This window comes from Camellia sinensis, chromosome 11 (assembly GCF_055761805.1).
Source record: "Camellia sinensis isolate YWXY chromosome 11, ASM5576180v1, whole genome shotgun sequence".
In the NCBI taxonomy this organism is placed as follows: Eukaryota; Viridiplantae; Streptophyta; class Magnoliopsida; order Ericales; family Theaceae; genus Camellia; species Camellia sinensis.
This window is the reverse complement of record NC_138971.1, coordinates 51,350,967-51,363,172: the sequence shown is the minus strand read 5'-3', so window position 1 is coordinate 51,363,172 and position 12,206 is coordinate 51,350,967. Positions and strand designations below refer to the sequence as shown.

General features: G+C 42.2%; 1 protein-coding gene across 1 annotated transcript; it reads left to right on the top strand.

The window, feature by feature from the left end:
* The first annotated feature begins 2,056 nt into the window (after nucleotides 1-2,056).
* Nucleotides 2,057-2,779, top strand: LOC114261589 (polygalacturonate 4-alpha-galacturonosyltransferase). The gene has a single exon (XM_082895020.1). It carries the CDS (start codon nucleotides 2,132-2,134, stop codon nucleotides 2,777-2,779), a length of 648 nt encoding a protein of 215 aa, XP_082751146.1. The 5' UTR covers nucleotides 2,057-2,131.
* Nucleotides 2,780-12,206: the final 9,427 nt, after the last annotated feature.

Genomic DNA, 12,206 nt, shown 5'->3' with positions numbered 1-12,206 from the left:
TATGGATTCAACATCAAGCTCATCAATTCCGCGACGAAGATGGTGGTGAAAGAGATATAGATTGTTGAAGACAAATTGATTGCGTTGGGGTAATTTGTTTTGGTAAATTTGTATTATTTCTTACTTTTATAGTAGATTGATTTGTGGCGTTTTGCCCGTAGTTTTTTAATCACAATTGGAGGTGCTCCAATTGCGATTTTTCCACGTAAAAATCATTTGGGTCGATTTATTATTTTTGAAGCGACAATCTAAATCACTTTCGTATGTGCTAGATGATTTAGATTGTTAGTTTTAATCGTTTGGGAATTGGTACAATTAAATTTTAATCTAGTCACGAATCCTTAGGTTTTTCAGTAATTATTGTCGGACTCATGTTAAATAAATAAAAGTCCCAAAGTATGCTTTAAATATTTATGTGTACCTTTTATTTTATTCCACTGCATTATTTAATTTGTTTAATCTAGAATTAATCCTTGGTAACTTTAGAAATCAACTAGTTGCGACATCCAGCCCTAAGCAATAGCGATGGGTCGTGACACTCAGACTGTCCATCAGTTTGAGGGTGATAAGCAGTACTAAAAGTCAATTACGTACCCATAACACTCTGTAAACTCTGCCACAACCGTGCGGTAAAACGAGGGTCCCTATCTAAGACAATGCTTGTTGGAACCTTGTGAAGCTGGACAATTTCTCAAATCTAATGCTCAACTAAGAAATTAACGGAATCCCTCACATACATAGTAAAGAAATTAACGGAATAGTTCTTTTGAACTTAATTTTATAGATGTTACAAATTAAAAATACGTTAGTGTTTATTTCAAAAATTGGTTTACTGCACAAGTTAATTTAAATATGCTAGGATGTAGTGACTATTATTATATAAACTTGGCATGATCAAAGGAACTGAAGCTCTATCACTTTAATCTGGGTATTGAAAAACAAAGCACAAGTGTATAGTCATCTGGCTGTCCAAGGAAACTAATTAAGGATGTGAACAAATCTTGTGTGTTTTTTTTGTAATTTTGTAGAGAGAAGCAAACTTCGCTAAATTACGTAAGGTTGTGTTTGGATCAAGGCTTTGAAGAGGGATTTGCAGAGAGAGAGAGAGATTAAAAAAAAAAAAAAGTATGGGAAAAATGAATGAAATAGAAGCTACATTTTTATCACATTTCCCTTTCTTTTTCCCTCCACAAATCCCACCCCAAATCCTAGATCCAGACCTTGTCCCATAAAGTTTGCCTCATAGGAAAAATCAAACCATGTCTATTGTAATTTGAATATCTTTTTTATTTTCGTTACACTTGAATGAATAGATTTTTTTTTTTTTTTTAAAAAGAAGCAAAGTAGTTCTAGCACCTTGAGGATTGCATAGCTTTGGACTAAAGTTGCAAGTCATTCATTACATTTGAGTGCATTTAGTAGTTCTACCAAGTAATTTTGTCTTCCTTTGAATTTGCAGTACAAATATGGTCAATTACTCTAGGTAGCAGTGGGAAAAGGCAGAGTTATCTGTCAACCATCTCAACAAGACTAGTATTACAGAGATTGAATCTACTGTAACGTAAGTCTTCCGTTCCCTCGTTTTTCAAATTTTCTAGTAACCTTTTATTTATTTTATTTTTTAAAATGTTTTTGGTTTTCTTATCATGTTCTTTCTCTCCCTGAACAGGGCAAAAATTTGTGCGAGCCATGGTGTATATGAAGAATTTGTCTCTAGATCCTCATCCATTAATGCAGAATACGAAGCTAAAGCCTGTGACACACAGGCAGCTGTTAAGGTTAATTAAATCCCTTTATATGAAATTTTAATTTTTTTTCCCCTCTATTTATCAAACAATGAACTCAAGTGGGAACATTTTTTAATCATTTTCTTTGAAGTTGCTTCAGATCATAGATTTTGTTGGCGTTGACATTCTTGGAGTGGGTGCCCCCTTTTGGTTGATCTTTCACCATTGAATATGGTCCATATGTCTTGATATAGTGATTGAAACTCATGATTTAGGATTCAGGTTCTGATGCAAATTTTGCTTCTTGTTTTCCTTCTCTAACCTAAATATGCCATTTGGCTGTGTTGCAGGAGCCAGAGAAACATGTGTTTCATCTTGTTACTGATAAACTGAACTTTGGAGCTATGAACATGTGGTTTCTGTTGAACCCGCCTGGAAAAGCTACCATCCATGTTGAAAATGTTGATGAATTTAAGTGGCTCAACTCCTCGTACTGCCCAGTTCTGAGGCAGCTAGAGTCTTCTGCCATGAAGGAGTACTATTTCAAGGCAGATCATTCCACTGCTGGCTCTTCTAATCTGAAGTACAGGAACCCAAAATATCTTTCAATGCTCAACCACCTCAGGTTTTATCTCCCACAGGTTTATCCCAAGTTGGATAAAATCCTGTTTCTTGATGATGATATCGTTGTCCAGAAGGACTTGACAGGATTGTGGTCGGTGGATCTCCGTGGAAAAGTGAACGGTGCAGTGGAAACCTGTGGTGAGAGTTTTCACCATTTCGACAAGTATCTTAACTTTTCAAACCCACATATTGCAAGAAACTTTGATCCAAACGCTTGTGGGTGGGCATATGGGATGAACTTTTTTGATCTCGAGGAGTGGAAAAAGAAAGATATTACGGGCATATATCACAAGTGGCAGAATATGGTCAGTTATTCAAAACCTCACTTTCCATCTCAATTATGTAGAAACTTTTTGATGTGTCATTACATCTCAATTACTTTCTGGGGTGACACTAGCAAGTTTATTTCATGGGAAATTACTAATTAGTGACACCATGCCTCTTCAAACACCCAAAAATTGATATAGATGCTAATTGTTTCAGTAAATAGTAGGCGTCTTATTGTATATTCCGTAATTTCTATTTGAAATTATTATAGGATGTAACGCCCTCAAAATAATAGCATTAAACCCATTAAATAAGACAAGCGTTGATATATAAACTAACCACATTCTTATATCCATCAGAGTCTATTACATATGCATTACATGTTAACATCAAAACAAAATGCCCTACGGGCTTACAGCTTTCCAAGTTAACACTTGGTTACAACAAAGAGTACTAACTCATTACACATTAAGCCCTTGGCTTGAAATTACAAGTAATACATCAACAGTAAAACGACAAAACTATGTCCGCCACTAGCCTCCCAGCTATGTCCTTGGAGGTGGCATGCTTCCTGCATCTGAAAATGATGTTCCCATATAGGGTGAGCCACAGCCCAGTAGAAATACACTAAACCAACCATGGACAATGACTAAAACATTAGCAATTGATAGTTGGTCAACACTGATACAATCACATAAATTACATATTTATGTCAACGACTTACAAGTCCCATTTACTTTTCATTTTCCCTTTTTCAACAGATAAGTATGCTAGCTCTATCATCATTTCCACAGATATGTATAAAAACTATATCTCACATTCAGATAAGCATAAAAGCTATATCCACATTCTCAACAGATATGTATATCAACAATATCCTCAGATAAGCATACAAGCTGTATCCACATTCCACAACAGATATGTATATCAACAATATCCTCAGATAAGCATACAAGCTGTATCCACATTCCACAACAGATATGTATATCAACAATATCCACAGATAAGCATACAAGCTGTATCCACACTTCACTTCACAAAGATAAGCATATGAGCTCTATCTTCACTTCTCTAGACAAGCATATGAGCTCTGTCTACGGAGTACATCCCCTATCTCCTCCAAATACCTATCCGGTTTAGAGGTACATCCCCTATCTTCCCCTAAACCGCGGAGTACATCCCCTATCTCCTCCTCTACACACAACATATATAAACACATTGGTTCTATATACAATCACACAATACATACAATTAATGTATTCAATTAACCGTCAAGTTCCATGACACATTTCATTGATTAGTTTCAGTTTGCCTAATCAACATACATTGTCTACAACAATCACGACTATCCTCCACCGATAGCCCAAAGCAGTTATTTCTAAACAGAAAATAAATGCACAAATGGATATTCAATCAACATTTCATTTCCTCATCAATTAATTATCCCAATTAATTAAACAATGTAATTAGGCCATTTTCCATAATTACCATTTCAACCCTTAGGTCCCATTTTCATCAATGATTCAACAATCATTCCATTTTCTTCATGCCAAACATGCATCTAGGTTTATTATGAATGAAACCCCAACCTTTGTAAAATTACACAAAAGCCCCAAACTTTCACAAAATTACCCAACCAAGCCCAACATCTCAAAATACCAAAATTTAAAGACAAAACCCATAGAGAGGAGTAGGTTATCCCTACCTCAAATTCGGAGTTCCAAAGGAGAAGACGACAAAACCCAACGTGCTCCAAAACCCGAGATTTTCAGATTAAAATGAAGCCCTCGACGATCAACAACTTTTTTGTAAAGGCCAAAGGCGAGCAAATCACTCCTACTAGATCAAAACCTAGAGAGAAGGTAGTATCTAGAGTGAGAGGCTCAACAATGGTGATTTTGGAAAAGTAAGAGAGAGAAGATAAAGTGAAAAAGTGATTTGAAAAGTCACAATTTCGGGATTTAAACCCAGTCTTCCGCTCGAGCGTAAAACACCCCGCTCGAGCGGCCACTCACAGACTTCCGCTCGAGCGGCCAACCTCCCGCTCGAGCGCAGAATGCACTCGCCCAGTACTTTTGCAGAACCAGGCCTCCGCTCGAGCTCCCAACCCTACGCTCGAGCTCACAACACTGCACAACAAGATACTGGATAGATGTATCCCCCGCTCGAGCGCCAACACCTCCGCTCGAGCGGACAGGCCAAAAATCTGGGCAACTAGTTTTGGTTTCCAAACTCAACCAACCTGAAACCAACCCGCCCAACACATCCTATAACTCAAATACAAAGTAAGAAAGGATGTAAACAAGATAATAAACAGCTACCAACATCCACGGACACATGTCCGGATCACTATACAACAAGGGTAAATCCGGGATCGCTATAACCTCCCCCCCTTAAAGAATTTCGTCCCCGAAATTAAGCACAAGTTTGCAAAAACAAGTTTTCCTCCATTTTAGACAATGTTACACATTTTAACATTCAACAGTTCGACCCATTACCGGTCATCTCATCCCTTTAACAAGAGACATTTCACAATATGTAAACAACATATGTACTTTCAACATGCATCAATCATAATGCACTATCTTTCCATTTTCAACAATATATTTAACACATATAATGTTATATTCAACTTCCATATGAGGCAAGTTCCAAAACATACTCCCAATAACCAAAACATTTTCAATGTTTCACAACTTAAGACATATATAAAAGCTCTTAAGTTCAACAAAATGTAAAATTTAAATACAAAATTACATATCAACAAACAAGTCCGGATATTTCTCTCGGACTTCCAACTCACGTTCCCAAGTGGCTTCCTCCACTCCGTGATGTTTCCACAAGACTTTCACCAAAGGAATGGTCTTGCCACGCAGGACCTGATCCCGCCTATCCAAGACCCGAACCGGTCTCTCCTCATACGAGGCATCCTCATCTACCTCTAAATCAGTCCAATCCAGCACATGTGATGGATCTGGCTCATACTTCCGAAGCATACTCACATGAAACACGTCATGCACTCCGGACAATTGCGGTGGTAAGGCTAATCGATAAGCAACCTCACCAATCCTCTCGAGGATCTCAAAAGGACCAATAAACCGAGGGGACAACTTCCCACTCTTCCCAAACCTCATCAGGCCTCGCCTAGGTGATATCTTCAGAAAGACATGATCACCTACCTCAAACGCCAAAGGCCTCCTCCTACGATCGGCATAACTCTTTTGTCGACTCTGGGCTGTAACAAGCCTCCTACGGATAAGCTCAACTTTCTCCGTCGTCTCCCTAACCAACTCCGGACCCAACAAAGGTGCATCACCCACCTCGGCCCAACAAACTGGAGACCTACACGGTCGGCCATACAAGGCCTCAAACGGTGCCATACCGATGCTAGACTGAAAACTGTTGTTGTAGGCAAACTCTACCAATGGCAAGTGCCTCTCCCACGTCCCACTGAAGTCCAGGACACAACCCCGAAGCATATCCTCGAGGATCTGAATAGTACGCTCGGACTGCCCATCAGTCTGAGGATGATAGGCCGTACTAAAGGTCAACTTAGTGCCTAAGGCACTCTGCAAACTCTGCCACAACCTGGCAGTAAAACGAGGATCTCTATCTGAGACAATCGTCACTGGGACCCCGTGCAATCTCACTACGTCCCGAATATACAAGTCGGCAAGATGATCTACCGAATCTCTCACGCGCATAGGAATAAAGTGCGCCGACTTAGTCAACCGGTCTACAACCACCCAAATAGCATCACTACCCCGCTGAGTCTTCGGAAGACCTACAACGAAGTCCATAGTGACATGCTCCCACTTCCACTCGGCAATAGGCAAGGGTTGCAACAAACCCGCTGGCCTCTGATGCTCGGCCTTCACTTGCTGGCAAGTAAGGCACTTCGATACGAAAACAGCCACATCTCTTTTCATACCCCGCCACCAAAACTGGCGACCCAAATCCTGATACATCTTAGTACCTCCCGGATGCACCGCAAGGCGCGAATGATGAAACTCTCGGAGTACTTCCTCTCGGCAAGACTCCGGTACAAACAAACGGTTTCGGTATCTCACACTCAGGTCGGGATACACCGTCAAACCCTTCTCAACTTTCCCACTGGAGATCTTCTCTCGGAGGGATTCTACCTCAAGGTCACCTCTCTGTGCCTCTAACACTCTAATCACAAGTGTAGGCTGCGCAACAACAGAAAACAAGGCCGCAGCCTCAACAGATTCGCCCAGTAGCAAATCAAACTCGCCAAGTGCTCCCAACATCTCCCATTCCCGGATGGCTATACAAGCTACATCACTAATGGTTTTCCTACTAAGGGCATCGGCCACAACATTGGCCTTTCCCGGATGCTAATGCAACTCAAAATCATAGTCCTCGATGAACTCCATCCACCTCCTCTGCCTCAGATTCAAGTCTCTCTGTGTAAACAGATACTTCAAACTCTTATGATCCGAGAATACCTCGAACCTCTCACCATAAAGGTAGTGCCTCCAGATTTTCAAGGCAAAGATCACAGCTGCTAACTCTAGGTCGTGTGTGGGGTAATTCTTCTCGTGTATTTTCAACTGACGTGAGCCATAAGCTACCACTTTCCCCTCTTGCATCAACACACAACCCAAACCCTCTCGTGAGGCATCACAATAAACCGCATAACCCAACCCTCTCTCCGGAATAATCAACACCGGAGCGGTGGTCAATCTAACTTTCAGCTCTTGGAACGACTTTTCACAAGTCTCACTCCACACAAACTTGACTCCCTTCCGAGTCAGTCTAGTCAACGGTGACGCTAACCTGGAGAAATCTTTCACAAACCGACGGTAATACCCAGCCAATCCCAGAAAACTGCGGATCTCAAACACACTCTTAGGCTGTGCCCAATCTTGCACTGCCTCAACCTTGGATGTATCAACAGACACCCCTTTCCCGGATACCACGTGGCCTAAGAATTTGACTTCCCTCAGCCAGAACTCACACTTCCCAAACTTGGCATACAGCCTATGGGCTCTAAGTAACTCAAGCACCACTCTCAAGTGTGCCTCGTGCTCCTCCTCAGAAGACGAATAGATAAGAATGTCGTCCACGAAGACGACCACAAATCGGTCTAAGAACTCCCGGAAAATCCGGTTCATCAAGTCCATAAAAACTGCCGGTGCATTGGTAAGCCCAAATGGCATCACCAGAAACTCATAATGGCCATACCGCGTACGGAATGCCGTTTTCGGAATATCCTCATCCCTGACCCTCAACTGGTGGTAACCCGATCTCAAGTCTATCTTAGAGAAACAACGGGAACCCTTCAACTGGTCAAACAAATCATCTATACGGGGCATAGGATACTTATTCTTAACCGTAGCCCGATTCAACTTCCGATAGTCAATACACAATCTCAAGGCACCATCTTTCTTTTTAACAAAGAGTGCCGGTGCTCCCCACGGTGAAACACTAGGGCGAACAAAGCCCTTCTCGAGCAATTCCTGGAGCTGAACTTTCAACTCAACCAACTCTGCTGGAGCAAAACGGTAAGGTGCCATAGAAATCGGCGCCGTACCAGGCACTAAATCAATAGAGAACTCTATCTCTCGGTGAGGTGGCAAACTAACAAGTTCTTCGGGAAAAACATCCGAATACTCACAAACCACCCTCGGTAACACAATCTGAGTCTCAACACACTCGCTACTCTCAAAGCTAGCAAGTAACCCACTAAGCTCACTTCGCCCTCGCGAATCATACCCCGGTGGCAAAACACTACCAACCCGGTCTCCCAAGAAATGGAACCACTCCCCGCTCAAGGTACACAACGTAACCCTCTGGCGGTAGCAATCAATAACAGCCCGGTATGACGATAACCAGTCCATACCCAAAATAACATCAAAACCCTTCATGGGCATGACAACAAACGGAAAAGGAAGCCTATAATCGGCGACCTCTATATCACATCCTCTAACACCCTGTTTCAGAATCAACTCACCACCCAAAGGTGATACCACACAAATAGGAGATGCTAACTGTGCCAACTCCAATTCCAAAACAGATGCAAATGCAGCAGATACAAAAGAATGAGATGCACCCGTGTCTATCAACACATTAGCAACTGAGTTGCAAAACAGAAAAGTACCTCTCACTACTGATGGAGCTGGTACTAAATCCTGCGCGGTAACAGCATACACGCGCCCCGTAGGCCCCTGGTCTACCTGCTCACCTCTCGGAGCAAAAGACTGCTGCACAGACTGGGATGACGAAGCTCCCGGATTGGCCCTCGAGGCCTGCACAGACTGAGCTGGCTGAAAACCCTGCGTCTGCCTAGAACCAGACGCTCCCGAAGTGGCACACAACTGTGGGCAAAACCTCTTCATGTGCCCAGATTGTCCACACTGATAACAAATCAAGAGCTGCCCCCTGCCCAAACTCTGACTCTGCGGTCTAGCTGATGAAGAAACAGCTTTCTGACCTCCACCCTTCTGCGGGCAAACAGAAACCTTGTGACCCAACTAGCCACACTTGTAACAAGTGAATTCTCCCTGACTGCCTCTCCCCGAGCCTATACTCGGCACTGGAAAGGTCGATCTAGAGACAGCACCCTGAGACTGCTGAGGGTTATTACCCTTCTGTCTCCTGCCATCACTCTGACTATCCTGGCTCCTCTTGGAGCCTCTCTGACCCTCATCCTCCTCCTGCATCATAAGCTCCATATGAGCTGCAGCATCCACTAGGTGTCTATACTCTCGGATATAGGACCCACCAACTCTCAACTTGAGGCCCCGCCTCAACTTCCGCTCAAACTCATAGCAACGGCGTTCCTCAGACGCCACCAGTTCAGGTGCGAACCTGGACAGACTGGTAAAGGTAGCCTCAAACTCGGCCACTGACAAGCCCTGCTGATTAAGCCGGCTAAACTGATCTCTCAGCTTCTCCCTAGCTACTGCAGACAAAAACCTCTCCTGAAAAGCATTCACAAATGCCTCCCAAGTCCCACCAACACGAGCCTTCTCGTACTTCCACCATTGACCCGCATCTCCCTTCAACTGGAAGGATGCCAAGGTCACTTTCAGTGCTCCGTCCTCGATGCCAAGCATCTCAAACGTCTTCGTTGTCTGTTCGAGCCATTCATCTGCCTTAAGCGGCTCTTTAGGATCCCCGATAAACTCGTCCGGATTACACCGGAAGAACTCCCTCTTCAAGAAGGAAGGCCCTGTCTCAGCTGCCTGATTCCCAGCTCTAAGAATACCTAAAGCTCCTGCTATCTCTCTGGCCAAGGCACCCATAGCCTGCTGACCTACTGGCTCGGCCACATTGGCCTGCCCAACTCCCTCCTGCACTGCCGGAATCTCACCCTGTAACGGTACTTCCTGCCTCGCAGGTCTACCACGCCTAGCACCTCTTCCTCGTCCTGACATCCTAATAAAGGCAACACAGAACGTTAGCACATTCATAGGTGTGCCGAAACTAAACACTCACGTCCTAATGCATGGACAAGTGTAATTCACTCCACATAAGCACATAAACACATAAGCACTTACGAATTTCATTTCCGGATAATGATAGTCCCGAGACGTCACTAGAGTTCCGGTTAGAAATAGCATTGATCAAGTGCTTTTCCAACAAGACTCCCAGAAACTCAAGGATCCAATCAACATCCCAGAAATTAAATCCCATACCCACATAGTCACATAAGCATGTTATCAAACAAGCACATAGCATATGGTACTACATCTAAGTCTCTATCAAGCGAGACAAACCCATTGTGATCCTAATCACTTCCCACGTACCCAAAGTATTCGAACCCGGTACGCTCTGATACCAAGTTGTAACGCCCTCAAAATAATAGCATTAAACCCATTAAATAAGACAAGCGTTGATATATAAACTAACCACATTCTTATATCCATCAGAGTCTATTACATATGCATTACATGTTAACATCAAAACAAAATGCCCTACGGGCTTACAGCTTTCCAAGTTAACACTTGGTTACAACAAAGAGTACTAACTCATTACACATTAAGCCCTTGGCTTGAAATTACAAGTAATACATCAACAGTAAAACGACAAAACTATGTCCGCCACTAGCCTCCCAGCTATGTCCTTGGAGGTGGCATGCTTCCTGCATCTGAAAATGATGTTCCCATATAGGGTGAGCCACAGCCCAGTAGAAATACACTAAACCAACCATGGACAATGACTAAAACATTAGCAATTGATAGTTGGTCAACACTGATACAATCACATAAATTACATATTTATGTCAACGACTTACAAGTCCCATTTACTTTTCATTTTCCCTTTTTCAACAGATAAGTATGCTAGCTCTATCATCATTTCCACAGATATGTATAAAAACTATATCTCACATTCAGATAAGCATAAAAGCTATATCCACATTCTCAACAGATATGTATATCAACAATATCCTCAGATAAGCATACAAGCTGTATCCACATTCCACAACAGATATGTATATCAACAATATCCTCAGATAAGCATACAAGCTGTATCCACATTCCACAACAGATATGTATATCAACAATATCCACAGATAAGCATACAAGCTGTATCCACACTTCACTTCACAAAGATAAGCATATGAGCTCTATCTTCACTTCTCTAGACAAGCATATGAGCTCTGTCTACGGAGTACATCCCCTATCTCCTCCAAATACCTATCCGGTTTAGAGGTACATCCCCTATCTTCCCCTAAACCGCGGAGTACATCCCCTATCTCCTCCTCTACACACAACATATATAAACACATTGGTTCTATATACAATCACACAATACATACAATTAATGTATTCAATTAACCGTCAAGTTCCATGACACATTTCATTGATTAGTTTCAGTTTGCCTAATCAACATACATTGTCTACAACAATCACGACTATCCTCCACCGATAGCCCAAAGCAGTTATTTCTAAACAGAAAATAAATGCACAAATGGATATTCAATCAACATTTCATTTCCTCATCAATTAATTATCCCAATTAATTAAACAATGTAATTAGGCCATTTTCCATAATTACCATTTCAACCCTTAGGTCCCATTTTCATCAATGATTCAACAATCATTCCATTTTCTTCATGCCAAACATGCATCTAGGTTTATTATGAATGAAACCCCAACCTTTGTAAAATTACACAAAAGCCCCAAACTTTCACAAAATTACCCAACCAAGCCCAACATCTCAAAATACCAAAATTTAAAGACAAAACCCATAGAGAGGAGTAGGTTATCCCTACCTCAAATTCGGAGTTCCAAAGGAGAAGACGACAAAACCCAACGTGCTCCAAAACCCGAGATTTTCAGATTAAAATGAAGCCCTCGACGATCAACAACTTTTTTGTAAAGGCCAAAGGCGAGCAAATCACTCCTACTAGATCAAAACCTAGAGAGAAGGTAGTATCTAGAGTGAGAGGCTCAACAATGGTGATTTTGGAAAAGTAAGAGAGAGAAGATAAAGTGAAAAAGTGATTTGAAAAGTCACAATTTCGGGATTTAAACCCAGTCTTCCGCTCGAGCGTAAAACACCCCGCTCGAGCGGCCACTCACAGACTTCCGCTCGAGCGGCCAACCTCCCGCTCGA